General features: G+C 33.6%; 1 protein-coding gene across 1 annotated transcript; it reads right to left on the bottom strand.

Annotated features, from left to right (window-relative positions):
* Positions 1 to 384: 384 nt before the first annotated feature.
* LOC145584633 (uncharacterized) lies at positions 385 to 6,488 on the bottom strand. The gene is made up of 9 exons (XM_081641449.1): positions 6,263 to 6,488; positions 6,061 to 6,144; positions 5,114 to 5,223; positions 4,960 to 5,010; positions 4,074 to 4,217; positions 3,892 to 3,981; positions 2,750 to 2,856; positions 1,259 to 1,343; positions 385 to 600 (listed from the first exon to the last, which is right to left on the bottom strand). Exons 1-9 carry the CDS (start codon positions 6,372 to 6,374, stop codon positions 502 to 504), a joined length of 882 nt encoding a protein of 293 aa, XP_081497575.1. The 5' UTR covers positions 6,375 to 6,488; the 3' UTR covers positions 385 to 501.
* Between the last annotated feature and the right edge of the window lie 13,145 nt (positions 6,489 to 19,633).

Here is a 19,633-nt window from a genome sequence, read left to right on the forward strand (position 1 = left end):
TAATGCAACATAAATTAAAATTTAATACTTAAAAATACAATGATGGCAAATAATTTAATATAAATAAGTTCACTACTTGTCAAACAAAAGAAAAAAAAAAGGCTGAGACTCAAATCGTTACAAATAATTTAAAACAGATATAGCAACATATATGAATGACGATAGTAAGTATGAGAGGCCATCTCAACATTACCTAGACCACGTTGTACATTATAGCATATATGAATGCAAATTGGCAAATATAAATACCAAAGAAAGCAGTAGATTACAGGTATGAATACTGCTTACAGGTATTTTCCTGTTAAAGAAGAAAAGAAATTGATAGAATGATCAAATTAATGTTTCATAGTGTCAAAATTGATTACAAATTACAACATAAAGTTGCATTCATCTACCGATGGTAAATATGAGGCATTACAAGGAAAAATTACAGGTAGTTTCCTGTTAAAGAAGAAAAGAAATTGTAACAGCCAACATCAGATCTAAGGACTATCGATGCAATCATTCGCCAAGGAACTTTCTCTTCTTCGTAGTATTCATGTATGGCCTAAGTACCCATTCATTCTGGGCTTCTTTTTGCTCCACTGTCCCTAGCTTAATCTGCATTTGGGGAGAGTAAGAAATTAATTAGCAGACAGAAACATTGTCCTAGCATAATCTTATCATGAGAAGGGTTAAGTGTATTAGGATTAGCCTTAGAGTTCATCAGATGCAGGGTAGTTCATTTGTAAATCCATTCCATAGGACATGCCTATAATGACTATGGATACAAATTATAAACTTAATACTTCGGTACTTCAGACTAGAAATTTTTAATAATTTCATTGATATAATAAAGGGACAAGTATTATTACATTGGTAAATGGGGAAAGTAATAAGACAAATAACAAGAAACGGAGTAGCAGCTTCAATACTGATAATATTGAAAAGCCCTTGATTCTGCACTTGATAACAAAGTTAAAAGAAAGATTACGCAAGTATTCATAACTTCCCAATCAGTCATCAATTTCATGTAAAATAATTATAAAATAATGGGGAAGCCATTTTTCTCCAAAGAATAATCAGGAAAAATTTGCATGTAGCAGTTGCTTTTTATTATATTATATATGAACAAAAGAGAGACTGAAATTACAGTGGAACTTGTCAGGAAGGCATCGATGAGACAAGCATATATATGACTATGCCTCTATGACCAAGTGCAATTAAGGCATGATATCATTCACAAAATTATAATAAAAACTGGCATCACCAAGTTCACCTGGTATAATCGTAGCTCAAAACGAGGACCGATCTCCTTAAGTTCAATTGATTTTGGACCCCCTTGTTTGTCATAAACATGGTGTCTGCAATATAATTGAGAACAATTAGCAAAGTACAAATAAAGTAAAAAATTAATGAGAAAGGCCAAGTTGAAGGTAGATATGAGATATCATTATCATGGTACTTGTTCCCTTTTCTTTTATCTTTTTTCTTCATTTTGTGTGTGTGTGTGTGTGTGTGTTAGTGTTCTGGTGGGGGAGGAGGAGGTTACTTCCCTAGAACATGTCTCACTACTAAGCCTAAAATAAGAATAGTACCTTACAACAGCATTTTTTACATGGGGGAAAAGCACCCAAAAAAAAAAAAAAAAAAAAAAACAATACTCTCCTGGTCTCCTTAGTCATGAAGTAGGATTGTAGGAGTGATAAAATTAGGGATAACTGTAAGATGGATCAGTGGATGATCTGGCGATAGTGGCCAGGTAGCTCATAAGCATCAAAGTTTAATCTTTGGCTGTAATATCTTAAATCCAGGTCTACTACTTGGAACACAAATTGTTCTCCTAGGGCATGCAGCAATAATGAAGCACAACACTACAGCTTGAGAAGAGTTATGCTGCTGCTCCATTAGATCTCTACATTTCCTGCTCTGAACGGCTAGTGTAAGGCTGTATTCTCTTCACCTTATTTTTGCTGAACTCTGATTATTTTTAATGAACAGAATATATTTTTACTGAACAGAAATTAATTTTACTTAAAACAAATTCAGGTATATGCAATATAATAACTGAAGTGAAATTATCATTCATACTACCACATAGAATTTCCACTTTTGGCATAGCTTTCCTCCCATCTTTTCATGCCTTGAAATATAGAATAGATTAAAATAGCACTAATCTAGATGGTCCAATCCTAGTTACCCAAGTCTTAATAGTGATTTTAGAAAACATAACTCAAACAAAGAATGGAAACATGGATGAAGACAAGGAACTACTGAAAAATCAAGAAACTTGAAGGCTATGCTTGGTTTGACGTAAAACATATTCAATAAATAAAGATTTTCCATGGAAAATATTGCTGCTAGGGAAGACACAACTACAAACTAGATTTTATTTGTTGGTTCCTCACAAGAAAAAGTTATTACTGAGAAAAGGAAATTGGAATTAGAGGGGGAAATATAGACGGGAGGAATACATAATATGGCAATTTTTTTCTTACAAAAGGAAAAAGTTTTCCACTCTAGGAGAGCTGTTTTCCACCCTTGAGAAACATTTTCTCCGCCCCTTGATAAACTAAACAAGTTCGTATAATATATCTTTTGTCAAACAAAACACAGCTGAAATGTAAAGGCAAGAAAATGTATTCATTTCAGCGAGGATGTTGGGAGGTCAAAGTGTGATTTGAGGGTTCATAAATACAAAGGTATTCCATCAAGGACTAGATTAAGATACCACAACATAAAAATTATCTTTAAGCACTTTTGATCTAACCTGAATGAGATATAATCAGACTGGTTTGCAAAAGTAATAATTCGCTTAGAATCTAGCTTTGGTACCGGAAACAGATGCTTCAGGATGGTTGCTGTACGATCCCCTAGCTAGAAAATAGTAAATACAACAACAAAAATATGATCAGCTTGTACGCTTGACAGTTAAATCAAGATATACAGCGGTAATTTAAAAAAGAAATAGAATCCCACTATCAGCTATGTGACTGAAATAAATAAACCCATAGTTGACTGATATACATAAGCCACATCAATGAGGCTTGATTCTGACTAATTTACAAAAAAGACACTTCAATAGAGTAAAATTGATGGATCTCTGAACCACATTGCAAATACTCAACACACAATCTTCAGCTTTAGTATTCATTAGCTGCAGATAAATCCAAGAGTCAGCCCTGAGAAATCAAGCAGAATTAAAGTTTCGCTCTATGCAAAATGTGTCACGAGAAGATCTATTATCTAAAAAGTGCACAGTATAGCCTATGTCCTCTAGTAAAGGAGCTTCATCAAAATCACAGCACTTATGAGTTATGTCATCGTAGATTTTAGAAAAAAAGAAAAAAAAAAAAAAAAAGAGGTCCGAGGCCTACTAGCAATCAAATTAGTAAAGTGGAGTTTAAAGCAGTAAAGCATTTCTGAATGTTCAGGTACCTTCTCCAACTAGTAATGAAGATGAATGAACTAAATGGGTAATCTGGAATATACATGTACCTTCAATGACAATTATTCTACATTTCTACTAGATTACAAACCCATCCTAAAGTTAACATGATTGACTACTGCAGTAGATAAATTTAGAGGAACATACTTATTAGACATGATAGTCAATACACAATACTTGCAAAGTCCTCAGTAAACTGTACTTGCAAAATGGCCCAAAGAGAGTCAATAATTTTTTAATACAGGAAACAAGCAGAGCTGCATAATGTTACATGTGGACATCATGCGAGCAAAATCTAGAAATACATTACTTAAAAAACAAAAAAGGGGGAATGGATCTCAGTCCAGACAGTCAATCCTTGGGGTGAGTTTGAAGAAGTTAAAAACTATAACAAGACATCTTATAGTCTCTGTTATGAAGAATCCACCAAAGATAAAGCCAGAAATTTGAAAATTATGTCATACCTTGGTGGTGAAATTATTAAGAATAAGATGTGGATTAGCCCCTGGCATTGTTCCAATTGAATTCTTGTCTTTGATGTCATGTCTGGTAACCTGCAGGTGATATGATAAGGATCTTCCTTCCATGCCACAGGTGTAAAACTGTGTAAGGGCCTCAAGTACAAAATTAACAGCGGAATACTTACCACATTGTGTAATCCAAAATAAGCAGTAGGACCAAAAGGCAAATGACAAACAATTAACCCATCAGGCACACCACGGTGCTCATGCACCAATATAAGATCTGTAAACTCTCGTGCACGGCAAGATTCAATTATCTCATTTATAATCTGCAGCCATAATAATAAAGCAAAGGCTAACGTAAACAAAAAAATTACAAACAAAACCTTGAATAAATCCTAAGATACCATTCCCAAACAATAGTTGTCAACTAATGCACTCAGAAGCAAAGCAATGAAAGAACAAAATAGAAAATAGACAGAAGCAGGACAAGTAAATTACATTTCCAATATCTTCATTAATCAAGAGAAAGCCACTTGCTACTCACAGTTTTTCTTCATATTTATAGGTCCCAAAAATATGTAGTATAAAGCTTGAACCTAGAATTAGCTATTACTCTGTACATTGTATTCAGATCATAAGAGTGACAAGAAACTCAATTTGTTTGTGCAACTTGAGATGTTTGTCTTCTTTACATATTTACGATCATAGACATGTCCTTTCTTCTTTTTTCCCTCAATTGGGAGGGTAAGGGGGAAGTAAGGCTTCACAATTAGATTTCACATAGTCCAGTCTTCACACATCCAAGATTGGACATATTTAGGGCACGTACATGCTAAATGCAAAGGTCTATGACTTCCTATCGTATATATCTATAGTTCAAACATTTTCAAGTATATGCAATACGTTGCTCCATCAAATCTTGATACATATACAGCTGACAGAAACAAAGGTAACACAAACAAACAATTGATGGCACATAGCTGCAGAATAACAAATTCCTACTATATATCTCAATTCTAGATCATAAGTTGATGGAGGAGCAATAAGAAAATAATTTCAATAACAAACCTGGCCACCTCTATTCATACGTTCTGCATTAGGAAAGACAAACTTCAGCTCCTACAAAAAAGCATTCCCTATATCAGTGATACTCTGAATTCTAAAACCAAAAGCAATGTTTATTCGTCAGAAGCAAAAGATGATCACTGAAACTTGGACAAACCTTTGTAAACTGGGTAAGGGGTTGACTAGGATCCCTTGATGTAGTTAAGAGAATCTTCGGTTCTCGTTCAGTTGCCTTGGCATATTCATCATCAATAAGCGACCTAGGAACTGTGCAACGATGGGAATGAAATAACAAAATACTCCATATAAAGGTATAAATCAGCAATAATCCTAACAGACCAATATTTTTCCCAGGGGCAAGTGGATAATAAACTACAAGCCTATAAATATCAACAGTCTGCATCTTGAACGTGTTATTAGCTACAACTTACCTGAGCTATGAAATTATAAAATCTACAACCTTTAAAGCCCATCCTTTAACAATGCTAGCCATATGGAGTAAAATACAAACTTTTCATTTCACATAAGGCACCCATATTTACCCTTGCATATGGCTGATAAATGGGGGCATGAAATTACACTTAAAATAGAAAAGCACATAATTATGTAAAAAATTGTCAGGATTGACGATCAGACACACACTGAGCTTTATACTCGTAACAAAGCCGTGCATAATAGGTTACAATGCATGTTTTGCACTTAACCAAAGGGAAATACAAAGCAACTGAACATCATTTTACAGGATGCAGATTTTTTTCACATTGCCTTTCTCAACAACTTCCTAAGAAGTTCATCTTCTAGCTAAAAATAACTAAGCAGCTACAACACCCGAATCCCATCAAAACAACGCCTTAAACGAAAAACCAACATAAGTACATAACAATAAGCTTACAGGCTTACAACTCCTCTCAGTTGAATTCAAAGTAAACACAAACCCCATAACACCCAAAAAGCCAACAAATTTTAGATGACAAGGCATAAGCAAACAAGTAGCATAATTTAATTTCAAATGTCTTTCGATATGTATAAAATCAAATAAACTCTTAATAAATTCTCATAATATCAAAACAAATTGATCAATGAAAAGATGGAAAAGGAATATACCGGCAGTGTAATCGTCTTCGAGGTCGATTTCTTGGCGAAGGGCAGCTTCTTCATTCCTCAATTCCGTTGGAATTGGCTTCCCATCTGTCACAAAATCACCCATAATAACCCATTCAATCAATTACACCCAGAAATGAAAAAGAAAACAAAAACCCAGAAATAAAAAAGAGAATTAAACCCAGAAAAACAATAAAAATCAAACCTTCAAGAGCTTCTCTGATTTTGCGTTTCTTCTCATACAACAAACGCTCTTTGCCTTCTAAGCTTTTTCGGTAGAGATACTCTCTCCTCAATCGAATGTTCCTTCTCAACATTTTTCTGAATTGGAATCCCTAATTTGGAATTGGGGGTTTGATAAGCGTAGTTGAAGAGAGAGAAAGAAAGGCAAGTGTAATGGAGGAGGGTTTAGGGTTTAAGCAGTTCAGCAGTTTGTGACTGTGTTCGTCTAGCAGGAAGAAGGCCTTCGCGTGGTGGTAGTCCAGTTAATGAATGAAACTTCAAGGGGTAATTGGTAATTTCGTCGGATCTTTTTTACTTGACCCGTTTCTTTTATAAAAGCATCAACACTCGTGGTATAATTTTATACCACGGTGTAAAAACTCATCAAAAACTTGTAATTTTTCACTACACCAATGGTATAAAAGTATACCATTTGATGGTATATACCATCTCATGGTAAACATTTGCTTCGATCCCGTGAAACATGAACCAACCAGGTCACGCCATGTGGCCTGGTTATTATGTATCTTTTATTTTATTTTTTCAATTGCATTTTAAGAAAAAATTATAAAGTTAAAAATTATGAAAAAAATTACCATTGTTCATAATTTTTCAAGAACTACACATAGACACCTATATTGATATAGTTTTATATATTTTTCGAATTCGCTTTTACTACGTAAATTGCTTATTTTATTTAATTAACTTTACAAACATTAATTAGTTATTTTCAATAATAAAATGAAATATAATTATAATTAAATTAAGTGTATTATTAATAAAAATAGGAGAGAGAAAGTGTGGTGGTAAATTTTTTTATACCATGGGTGGGATGATTTTTGGAGAAAGTATATTGTATTGTGGTATAAATGATGTGGATGAGTGAGAAAGTGGTAGAGAGAGAGGGATGGTATAAATTTTTATACCATGAGTGATTATGGTCTAATGATTGTCAATTCAAAACTTTAACGATCTATAACTTTAATTATCTGATGTAAAAATATTACGGAGTAAAAGTTAAACTCCCTCCATTTCAAGTTACTCGCAACAATCATCAAAAATTGACGTTTCACATTACTTGCAACAAGTTTTTTTTCCTTTTATAGTAAGTTTTTAAGTGTGTTTTACAAATATACCCTACTTTTGGTTTTAAACATCTTAATTAAGGTCTTGTTTGGCATCGTTTTTCATTTTTAGTTTTCTGATTTTTTTTAAAACTAAAAACCAAAAACAGGAAACAAGAAAAAAGTGTTTTCACTTTTTTGTTGTTAGTTTTCAAAATTATCATGATTTTGATAATTTAAATAATTTTTAATTCATTATGTGATATATATATAATATAGTTTTAAAAAACAAAAAACCACAGTGATGCCAAACGAACCCTAAACTTTTGATTTTATCTCATTAACTTAAATACTACATTGATTAACTTAATCATTTCCACCAAAATCATTCCCCTCCCAATTTAATTCAATTGCCAACCACCACCACTACCATCACCACCACCACCACCACCACCACCATACCTAGAATTTCTCTTTCTTTCTTCACCGATCTACCTTCAATTCGACCGCAATACCTCGCCGAAAGTCACGCCGCTGTCGGTTGTCCCCTCACTTGTGGGATTTGGGTTCGAAATCTGGGTTGTGGGTTTTGGGTTCGAAATCTAGGTACGTGGGTTCGAAATCTGGGTGGTGGGTTGTGGGTTTTGGTGTTTGAAATTTGAGTTCGTGGGTTTTGGGGTTCAAAATTTGGGTTCATGGGTGGATTCGTGGGTGGTTTCATGGGTGGTTTCGGGGGGGAATTAAGGGTGGATTCGTGGGTGGATTCGGGGTGGTTTTGGGGTTCGGAATTTGGATTCGTGATGGTGGGTGGTTTCATGGTGTTAAATGGTGGTGTTAGGTGGTTTCGTGGTGTTAAATGGTAGTGTTGGGTGGTTTTGTGGTGCTCGGTGGTGGACTGGTGGTGTTAGGTGTTGATGGTGGTGCTAGGTGTTGGTGGTGGACTATTGATGGTGATGCTAGGTGTTGGTTTTGGGTTGGATTAGTACTTAAGTGTATCCCTAATTTTTCAATAATCAAGCTTATGATCTTTTGCCTAGGAGTCCGTAATTCCCTCCTTTGTTGCGAGAAACTCGAAACATAGGGAGTATAATACTTCCGTTTTTTTTAGTTGACACATTTTGACTTTAGCACTATTCACATACTCCTCTTTGACCGTGTTTTGTGGTATATACATAATGAAAAATATAGTCATTTGGGATCTTGTTAGATTCATTATGATATATATTTTCAAAATAAATATCAAATTTTCATAATTTTTGCTGATCGGTAATTAAAGATATAAATGATTGAACTTGTGCGTTAGCAAACTTGACTAAAGAAACGTGTCAACTAAAAAGAAACGGAGGAAGTATTATGATAATACTTATTGAAACGAATTTAAAAAGACCCAACATATTATTAACAAAAGACGGTCGAAGAAAATGTGGTGAATAGTGTAAAAGTCAAAGCTAGTCAAGTAAAAAAGAATGGAGGAAGTAATACACAAGAATAAAGGGGGGGTTTTTTTTTCTAGGCATAAAAGCTAGAAGGCCTAGAAATAGCGATATAAGCAATGAGCCAATGATGGAGATGAAATTCGAGTATACTGTGTATCTTACTTACTTGTACAATACTCAATATTAAAAAGTATCAAACTTTATCTAAATAGCTATCTCTCTCTACGAACCCTATGCTTATCCTCCCACCGCCACACCGCTTCATCCCTTTTCTCAACCCCTACTCGCCGGTGATCGGTGCTTCCCTCTTAGCCATCGCCAGCGGGTCTTATTCTCAATAGTTTTTTTAATTTTGTTTTCTGTTTTAAGTGATAGATCCTCGGTAAAGAAAACAAGGGAGTTGCTTGCGGTTCTTTCATTTTCAAGTTCATCGGGGAGTTCTACAGGTTCAAGTGTGTCGTCAAGTGTTTGAGATTATAATAATCTAATGAATCAAGGAGTCGAGGCTATTTTTAACGCTGCCGTTGAAAGGAATTTCGTTAATTGTTTCCCGGCAGTAAAGGTGAAGTTAAGAATAGGGTTTCCTCCCTTAATTGAAGGTTCGATTCAGGTGAGTGGTTTTCTTGCGTTGGCCTTGATGAATTGTTGTTGTGTTCGGTTTTGATTCCGCCGATGAGCTAGTTTGCTAGTACTCTCTGCTTCTTTTGAACTCACGACTGGATTTGTGGGTATTTGTTAATTTTCTTTGCTCTGGTTTGTTTTAGTTTTAGTTCATGTTTTGCTTTAGCTTATATATATTTGTTGTCCTTGTTTAGTTTGTTGTTATTGTTGTTTGGGTTTCTGGTTTTTAGTAATACTCTTGCTCTGTTTGTCCATGAGTTGGAGTTTTAAAGGGTTCTAGTTATGGACGCTTTCGAAGTGTTGTCGTTGTTCTTGGAGCTTAGCTAGTCGGGTTCCTCTTGGGTTTAGGGGATGTTAATTTAGGCAGGCTTGTTAGGTTGGTGGTCCGTTTAATTGCTTTTTCGGGATGGGACTTCGTTTCCTTGGGAACAAGCTTTTGGGCGAGGGGGAGCTTTCAAAATGGGTGTGTGTTTCCCCTTAGTGGTTTGGTTAGAATTCTGTGTTTTGGTTTCCAGGGGCTTGAGTTGCTTGTGCAGGCAAAGGGTTTACCCTGCATTTGGAGTTTGCAGGGGAAGGATGGTTTTGAGGGGAGAGGTTTGTTTGCTTTTCCTGTTGTTTTTAGGTTGTGGGATGATTTGGGTTTTCAATCAGCTACCATCGTCCCAATATTGGTGTTGGTGATGACAAAGTCAATCGTCATCGTTGTTAATCTAAATCTCGAAGGAGGCGCCCCATCTTTAATGTTTGGGGTAAGCAGGGTCCTCCATTTTCTTGCATTCTCGGTAGGTAAAGTTGCAAGAGAAGAACCTCCATTTTGGTGCAAGGTTTCTCAAGGCAGAGTCGTTCAATCATACGACTCTCTTGGTCGTGTTCCTGGACTTCTAGGAAGTAACTATGTTTTTCCCTGGGAGTGAAATTATGTCAAGGTTCTTTTTCCCGGCAACAAGGTGCATTCAACTTTCGGTCGTTACATCTCTCCGCAATTTTCATCGCACATTTGCTTATGTGTCATTACAAGTTTCAATTCCCTTCACTAGTTTTATCCTGTACTAAATGTCCATCTCGAGGTTTTCGGTTCATTTGGCATTTCTAGGTCCACGGTAAGGATTTGGTAAGAATTTTATGGTTCTCCAAGCTCCATAGTAATAGGTATGATGCATGGCTTGGGTTTTATCTTACTTTTCGTCTTTCCTCTGGTGGTAAGTGGCGAGTCTTACTAGTGGATTTCTTTAAGGTGTGTTGCCTCAGCCACAATACAAGGCTTCCTTTGGTTTTTTTGTGTATTTGGTTTGGTATGTTTGTTAGGTTTTAGTTTGCTATGTTTGCTAATTTTATTTGCTCATAGGTTGTAATTTGTCTCGTTCTTCATTTATATAGTTCCCATTGTCAAAAAAAAAAAATTACTTGTACAATACTATCCAATAAAAGACTTTGTGAGTTTAGTGGGCTTGGAAATCGGAAGAGGGTAGCTTATGCTTACGTCTTGCGTACAAGACTATAAATGAGCACGAACGATCTTTTTAGGTAATAACTTTAAAGTCTTTAGATAAAGGGCGTTTGAGACATCTAATTTATAAGGGTAATAATGGAGTAGAATTTTCAGAGACTGTAAATTCATAATAATGTGGACATGATCATTGATTCTTAATAGCATATGATTATTTTTTATTAAGAAATTATATTTAAGGTTTTATATTGTAAATTCGTAACACTTGATATGAGTTAGTTATTATAAACCCAATTTTTTAAAAAAGTTTATCAAATTATTTTCCAGCAAATTAGCTTAATTATGACATCACTCATTGCCTTAAAACTAATTTACATTTAGGCTAGTAGTGGAAATCCATTGATAAGTGATTAAAATGACATAAATAACAATTTTTCAACCTATAATTGACGCCATAACTTACAAGCTAATAAAGTGATTCATAGGCCTCAATAATGAGATTAATACTACCTATGTTTCTTTTTAGTTGACACGTATCCCTTTTTAGGAAGTTTTTTTTTTAGTTAACACGTTTCCTTTTGAGGTAAAATTTTTACCTTGCATTTATAAGCTACCCCACTTGCTTTTTCATTCTCTCTCACTCTCTCTCCTCTCCTTAATATATGTGTCTAAATCAAACGCGTCAAATAAATAGAAACAGAGAAAGTATGTCATAAATTACATTTAGGTTAACAAGTGACATCATAATTAGACTAGAACTTTTGCATGCCACGGTTTACAATAATTTTATTGTACATCGAATATTTTGTAAAAAGTAACCCTTTTTCTTACAAAAGTGACTTTTTTTTTTTTACAAAAGTGACCATTTTTTTTTCTCAAAAGTCACTTTTTTTTCTTCACAAAAGTGACCCTTTTTCTTACAAAAGTGACCCTTTTTTTTTTCTTCACAAAAGTGACCTTTTTTTTTTCACAAAAGTGACCCTTTTATTTCACAAAACTAATTAAGCTACATATGCAAAATAAAGTATCAATTTGCATCCAAAAAAAAAAAAGAAAGAAATAAAACACAGAGTATCAATCCACATCTACTTCCATGAGCACCATTCAAGTAAAAGTAAGCCCAAAGGAAGTAATATCAAATGTTCCAATCACTCGCTCAATTTTCCAAAACCTTTTTCAGTAGTTCCTTGTCTTCATCACCAATTTTTGGATCATTAATTAAGTAAGCTCACAAATGACGATATAGTGTGGTTATCAACAACAAACTCTTTGTTTCTCATTCAGCTGATATTCTGTTACTTTGATTCGAAATTTTCTGCTACTACTTTGATCTGTTACTACTGCTACTATTGTTACTTGATATGTTGTTTTTATGATGAAATCCGAAAACGATGTAGAGGATTTGGCTTCGTTACATTCGAAAGCAAAGAAGAGCTTGATGCTACGATCGAAGGAACGAACGGCCAAACACTCAACCACCGTCAGATCACTGTTAACGAGGCTCAAGCTCGAGGCAATGGTGGCGGCGGTGGTGGTTTCTGTAGTGGGTGAAAAATAAGTGAGGAGAGAGAGACTAGTGATTTACAATATCGTTATCGTACATCGGATGTTTTTGAACATTTGTGATTAGACTATTCAACCGAAAAATGGCTAGAGATAGTAATCATACGGCTAAATCAGTTTTAAAGGCAGTATTTAACAACTTGTAACCTAGGTAGTATAGACAATCAAAAATCATTTACTCGAATCATATTTGTTGTTAAGTTTCCAAAAAAATAAAATGGATTGTTGACCATCATACATTGTTGATGCTATATTGTTACATTACTATATGCCTTTAATTTTATAAGGTGTAATATTGAAGATTTTTGAGTTAGTTCGTTAAAATTGATTATTTAACTCATCCACTCCTGTCGAAAAAGAAAAGAGTTATTGTAGTTTATACATTGAGTATGAGAGTTTTAGATATGGTGGATTTTTTTTTATTACATAGAACATTAAATAAAGTAAAACTTTTCTAAAAAATCTTCAAGAAAAAAATCCGTGCATTGAGCGAATAAAAAATCTAGTTCAGTATAACATACACACCCTAAATTTAAAAGTTTGATGCATGGAGACTAAAGATATTCAATGCTAACAGGTATTGGCCTATAAATGACTATTGATCATCATAAATCGATTCTAATTTAAAAGGTGTTCTGTGAGTTGAAATAGTATCACAGTTTCTTTGCAATATTCTAAATTTTATGTAAGGTGTCTGTTGGTGCTTTTTCTTATTCGGATATTTGGCTTAGTAATGCTGAGTCTTATTTACTAGGTGATTTTTGAAAAGGTTTAAAGATTTTAGTGCATTTTTTAATTTAGTTTCTGGACTGATGTTTGGCCAAGTAATGCTGAGTCTTATTTACTATGGTTTTCTTTTTGTATCTTTGCAATATTCTTAATTGCATGCAAGGTGTTTGTTGAAAAGTTTGAGATATTTTAGTGCATTTTTTTTTATTTAGTTTCTAGACTGATGTTGACCAAGTAATGCTGAGTTTTATATACTTCCTCCGTTCTTTTTTTATTACACCATGAGGGATTTCACGCTTGCCAATGCATTACTTTAACTGTTAATATCTTCTATTATACTTTTGTAAAAATTATAAAAATTTGATATTTGAAAAGAAAATATCGAGACGAATCTAACTAGATCTCTTATGACTATATTTTTCCTAATGGATAAATCACAAATAATGGTCAAAGAACATTAAGTGAATGGTGTTAAAGAACATTGAGTGAATAGTGTCAAAGTCCAAATGGTGCAATAAAATAAAAACAGAAGAAGTATTAGGGTTTCCATTTCTATTTTGCGTTTCTTTGCAATATTCTTAATTGCATGCAAGGTGTTTGTCGAAATGGTTCTGAGTCTTATCAGACTAAGTACTGGTACATGCTCTTTTTTTTGTTGGTGTTTAGTGAGCCACAAAGGGCGAGGTTGAGAATCGATCTCCCAATCTCCAGAAATCGGGAGGGGAGCTCTAACCACTTGAGCTATCCCTCACTCTCTTTGTGTGTGGCTCTTTGTGTATTTGGTTTCTTGTTGTTTTTGTATATGTCAAACTACCTTATATATATAGTGGTGCATAAGTAGTAGATAAAGTCGGCAAAAACCTTTAAGATTATTCTTGATCCTTTAATACTAGAATCATCTATTACCTCTAGATTGTATTATATGCAATTTTGGGGTTTTATTTGTGAGATATAAAAAATTTCAAAGTTGTATATGATAGTAGTAGCTTCTTTCCTTGAGTTGACCGACATTACTTGAGTAATGTGTATTAATCTAGAAGGGGGGAGGCTCTCGTGAGAATTTTTCTTATGTGAGAACACTCTTTATGTTCTAAATTTTTACTCGTATATTCTAAAATTTAAATCTGATGTTCTAAACTTTTTCCTTAGGTGTTCTAAATTAAATCAAATGTTCTAATTTAGTACTCACATGTTCTAAACCATAAATTAGTTAAGTTTAATATCATAAATTTTATTTTAAATAACTTGTTCCAAAATTTTAACTTATATGTTCTAAATTTTAAAATGTGTTCTAAGATTTTTAATTATATGTTCCAAATTTTAAAGCGTATGTTCTATTTTTTTTACTCGTATGTTCTAAATTTTTTACTCACACTCTAAATTTTTTACTCACACTTTCTATATTCTATATCAGTTTGTTCTAAATTTTTATTTACATGTTCATAATCTTAAATCAGATGTTCTAAATTTTACTCATATGTTTAAAATTTCATAAAGTAGATTTTATAAATTTTTAATCACTTGTTCTAATTCTTAAATCAAATGTTCTAAACATATTACTCACATAGATGTTCTAAATTATTACTCACATAGATGTTCTAAATTTTAATTTCAGACACATGTTCTAAATTTTTACTCGTATGTTCTAAACTTTTACTCACATGTTCTAAATTTAAAATCAGTTCTCATATAAGTATGAATTCTCACATATGAATTTATTCTCACCGGATCCCTCCCCATTCTAGAAGATTATACTTGATCTAGAATAATCAAGATCAAGACTTCAAACCAAAAGTTATAATATGCATGCACCGACATTGTAGAGGATTGAACCATAAAATTTGGGCTACAATCACCCAACAGACATACCTAGTGTAAATTTTCTTACATTTTTTAAAAAAAAAAAGGATTTTTTGTAAATTACCACCCCAAAATGTACCATGTATTGAAATAACCACCCTTTTTTTTGAAATTAAAAATAACCACCCATATTTTACAAAAAATGTAGGTTTTACCACTCGACCTATACTCCGACCAGTTTTCGAGCATGGGCCCCACATAACGGCTGTTTTTTATTTTTGTAAAAGTTGTTTCTCGATTTATTTCCTCCCTTGTTTCACAAACTACTCCCAAACTTAAAATTCTTCATTTTTTTCCACAAATTCTACCAAATTTTCCTCCAAATTTTGCAAATTGACAAGTGAATCGTTTAAAGAACGCACTTAAATTTTTTTACACCAATTTGTAAAGCAAGGTAATTGAAGATCGCACTTTTTTATTTTTATTTTTTTAGTTATTTTGCAATGTTTAATGAAGTAGAATTTAAGTTATACGATATTTTTTGTTTGGAATGTGTTTTATTAGGAATTTAATGATGTAATCGTTGTTTGATTCATTCAATTTAACTTGAATTGAAAATTGGGGTTCTTCATTATGAATTTGTGGGGCACATGCTCGTAAAACTGGCCGGAGTATAGATAGGGGTGGTAAAACCTACAGTTTTGTAAAATATGGGTGGTTATTTTTAATTTCAACAAAAATGGATGGTTATTTCAACACATGTTAAATTTTAGGGTGGTAATTTACAAAAATTCCTAAAAAAAATAAAAATAAATAAATAAATAAAACAGAAGGATTCTTGTCAAGCTCCATCAACAAGTAGGTTAAGTCCAAAATTACGCCAAAATACAACTCTCACAAATAAGCATAAGCTTGTCGTTTTCTTTCACCATTTCTGTAAAATAAGGCATGGTTGTTCAGGGTAAGATAATCCATAACACGACCATCACAAATGCAAAACAAAATCAAAATAGCTCCTAAACAAACTCCTAATGTACATAAATTGCCTTGAGAGAGTAACAGCATGGCTATACATGGAGGTAATGAATCATACAACACATTACTGAAATCCAAATTAAAAATTTCAATTACAGTCTATCTAAATAACAACAGGACACCCAAAAGGTCCCAAAACACCATCTATTTCAAAGACTAAACAAAGCCAAATGCCCATAACCCACGATTAAGAGCAATGGTAAATCATGTGAATCCTAAAAAAAAAATTATACGGAGCACAACCATACTTGAGCAATCCCTATAGAAGACTAAATACGGACTATACAATAGCCAAGTGACATAAAACTGTGATGTGGTCATTGGGTCATCATGATTTCCTTAAGGGTTTGGAACAGGACAAATATCTTTGATGGCTGTGAAAGGCTCATGAGAGCAAGGAGCCTACATAGTAATGGGTAGAACCATACCAGGGACGATATTTATGAAAATCAGAGTAGACAAAGTCACAAAGCATATAATTTTTGCATAGAGTTGATGGGTGCTAACATCAGATTCTTGATCCTGCAGAAAGGTCAATTGAAGGGTAATTAAGTTGTTTGCTTCCACTCTCACTTTGATCTCCTCATCTCATTTCAATAACAATAAACTGTTACGGTTATAAAATATATACACAAATATATAAGTCTAGTTGGCATGTGAAAGAGGTGCAAATAAACAAGCCCTTCTGATATGATCCTCACATAAGTCACATTCATGACCGAAATCAACAGTTCAATACTTCATAGTATATCCACCAGTTGCATCATGCAAGCCCCCCTCATTTAACAAAAGAAAGTACCAAACATCAATTTCCCACATTAATTTTCTAGTTTCCCAAGAATCACAACAAGCATGTGTCAGATTAACCGATGCCATATTAGTTTGTATACCACTATACCCTCTTTAAATTTTGGTTTAATGACAGCTAAAAGTTTTCCTAACACACCTAGGTGCTGCCGTATTCAACATAACAACCATTGCCTAATTTCAATAGACCTCGAAAGCAAAAGAAACTCGAATCACTGGCTTCTTTTCTCTATATCTGTAATCCTCCTTCAACTTATAATCAACCAAATGGATGACATGGTCCACTCATATGGGATCCAAAAGCAGAATTTACCCTTCTCCCTCACTTCATAGCCCCTTGAAACTCACTATCAAATTTACCACAACAGCAAATTTTCCTACTCCTAAAAAGTCTTTCAATTGGTAATGTTTCATTGTCTAATGTCTATCCATCAAAACATAAGAGCAGTAAAATAATACAAACACACCAAAAAGACAGAAATTTTTCAATAAAAATTACATTGCCCTAAAACCCCAAGTCCCCAACATAAAACCCCTGCAAGTATGCAACTAAAATCAATATGAGGTTTAAAAAAAAAAAAAAAAAAGAAGCCAAGACCTTTAATCAAAATCATCACACATTCACACTACAGATTAAATAGCAAAATAACTAAGGGCGCCTTCATCAGAATTCTTAGCAGAAGGATATTCACTAAAGAAGGTAATATCATACAAACCCAAAATTAAACAAGAACACCCCTTTAACCTTCAATTCTTTCATAGCAGAAGAATATTAAGAACCCCTAAAAATTAAATCAAATGTAATAATTCATCATAAATAAATAATAAACACCAATTAGCAAAGAAAGCAGGTCCAATTCATTATTATACCATTGAAAAAAGGCTAAATCACATAGAAATAACATCTGAATATTAAGCCCAAAATATAATTAAAAAAAAAAAAAAAATCCATCAACCCCTTAGTTCCTTCATACTTTTAGTCAACTAAAATATCAAATCAGACCCATAGATTATACCAAAACAAGAACCCTAAAATCCCAACAAAACCCAAAAATTACTAAAATAAAAGAAACAAAATTTAATAAGAATTGGGGGCAGCAGGAGGAGGGGTGCCAAGAAGGCTAGCCTGCTGAAGCTCCAAAGCATCCAACTGAGCATCGCGCTCGAGCTCGATGATGAGAGGAAGAGCGAGGACAAGGAATGTTGTGCCAACTATCCAAGCAGCTTTACCAGTGCTCTTAAGCAGCTTCTTTGTACTGTTTGCCGCATTGCTAGCAGTTTGCTGGGTTTTTTGGTAGATGGGTGAGTTTGTAACTGTCGTTGTAACTCTGCTTAATATTCCTCCATTGTTGTTGTCATTGCTTGATCCTATTCGCGTTTTCTTCCGATGTTTTTTGATGCCATTGATTGATTTATTGATGAATTTAGGACTTGATCTTTGTGAATGTTTTTCTGTGTGTAGAAGAAGAAAGAAAAGAGAGAAGAGACAGGTAATAAAAGAAGAGAACAAGGGTTTTTGTTGGGGTTTGGGGTTTAGGGATTCGTTCTAGAATGTACAAGAATTTGAGGCTGTCTAGACTTGCAACTATGCTAGGACTTTTTACCTGTGCACAAGGGCTGTTTAGTCTTTTCAAACAAAAATTAACTTATTTTGACAAATATATAATTCCTCTTTTTTTTTTTTAGGTGACACCTTTTATTATCTGCCAACAGATGTTTTTAACGATTAATATCTCTTAGTAAAATTATAAAAAAATGAATATTAATAAAATATACTTCCTTCGTTTTTAAATAGTTGCAACACATATTTTTTCATAGTAATTAAGAAATGTAAGGTTCACATGATATAATACACTTTAATATAGAATGAGTGGTTGCTACTAGTATAATTTAGAGAGCCATGTGCTTTAGATAAGGGAAATAGGATGGTTTTCCCCTAAAATAACTTTTCATTTATAGTGTGTTGTAAGTATTGCGACTTTTCCATTTTAGAGAAGTGTTGCAGGTATTAAAAAACGGAGGAAGTACATTGAAACGATTCAAACAAGATTCACATGAATATGATTTATCGTATTTATAAACCATAAAAGCGAGTCAAAGCATGTTGTGCGAATAGTATAAAAGTCAAACGATGTCAACTAAAAAACCGGAGGAAGTATTTTTTTTTTTTTTTTTTTAAAGTAAAGGTGAGAAGGGAAAGAAGACAAAAAAAAATTAAGAAACTACCCTCACGAGATAAATTCGCATCGAAAAAAAAATGGAGAGCTAAATAACTAAATACCTCAAAGCTCACAGAAACATAATAATTTTGATTACCAACACCAATTGATACATACGAAGTACATAATACAAAACGATGACACATTTAATTAATGCACCAGCAAATAAAGGACAACAGACACATACATATACTTCTAATATACCCTATCAATCTACGTATTACTCTTGATTTAAGTATTTAATCATGTCCTAACTCCTAAAGGTCTACTTTTCTAGTTCCCCTATTGGCATTGAAGAAGTTAGTTTCACCCTATAATAACTTGTCATAAATGACTAGTATCTTCTGTTGGTATTAAGTGTCTGTGTCTAGGCTAGAATTTTGGGACCCATGAGTCGAGTTCTAGGCTGGAATTTGGTATATGATGGTGGTGTTATACTCAGCTCGACTTGACTCATTGACATCCTCACCTAAGCTCACGGAAGCATAATTAACTTGTGAAATTGCATGCTTGGCAAATACTTGGTATTTTTGTTATGATCAAGTTATGCAGCGATCCAATTAATGGATTGGAGAACATCTGAGGACTAATGATTGGGAGCATCCCTGGGCAACATTTCAACTCATAGTTTGA

The sequence above is a fragment of the Chenopodium album genome, chromosome 16, assembly GCF_948465745.1.
Source record: "Chenopodium album chromosome 16, dcCheAlbu1.1, whole genome shotgun sequence".
In the NCBI taxonomy this organism is placed as follows: domain Eukaryota; kingdom Viridiplantae; phylum Streptophyta; class Magnoliopsida; order Caryophyllales; family Amaranthaceae; genus Chenopodium; species Chenopodium album.

Excerpts from the sequence above, each read along its gene's own strand:
- LOC145584633 (XM_081641449.1), bottom strand. The coding sequence starts at position 6,374 with ATGTTGAGAAGGAACATTCGATTGAGGAGAGAGTATCTCTACCGAAAA. Across the intron at positions 4,218-4,959 it reads GTATGAATAGAGGTGGCCAG|ATTATAAATGAGATAATTGA; the intron begins GTTTGTTATTGA and ends TTATGGCTGCAG. Across the intron at positions 2,857-3,891 it reads TTAATAATTTCACCACCAAG|CTAGGGGATCGTACAGCAAC; the intron begins GTATGACATAAT and ends ACTATTTTCTAG.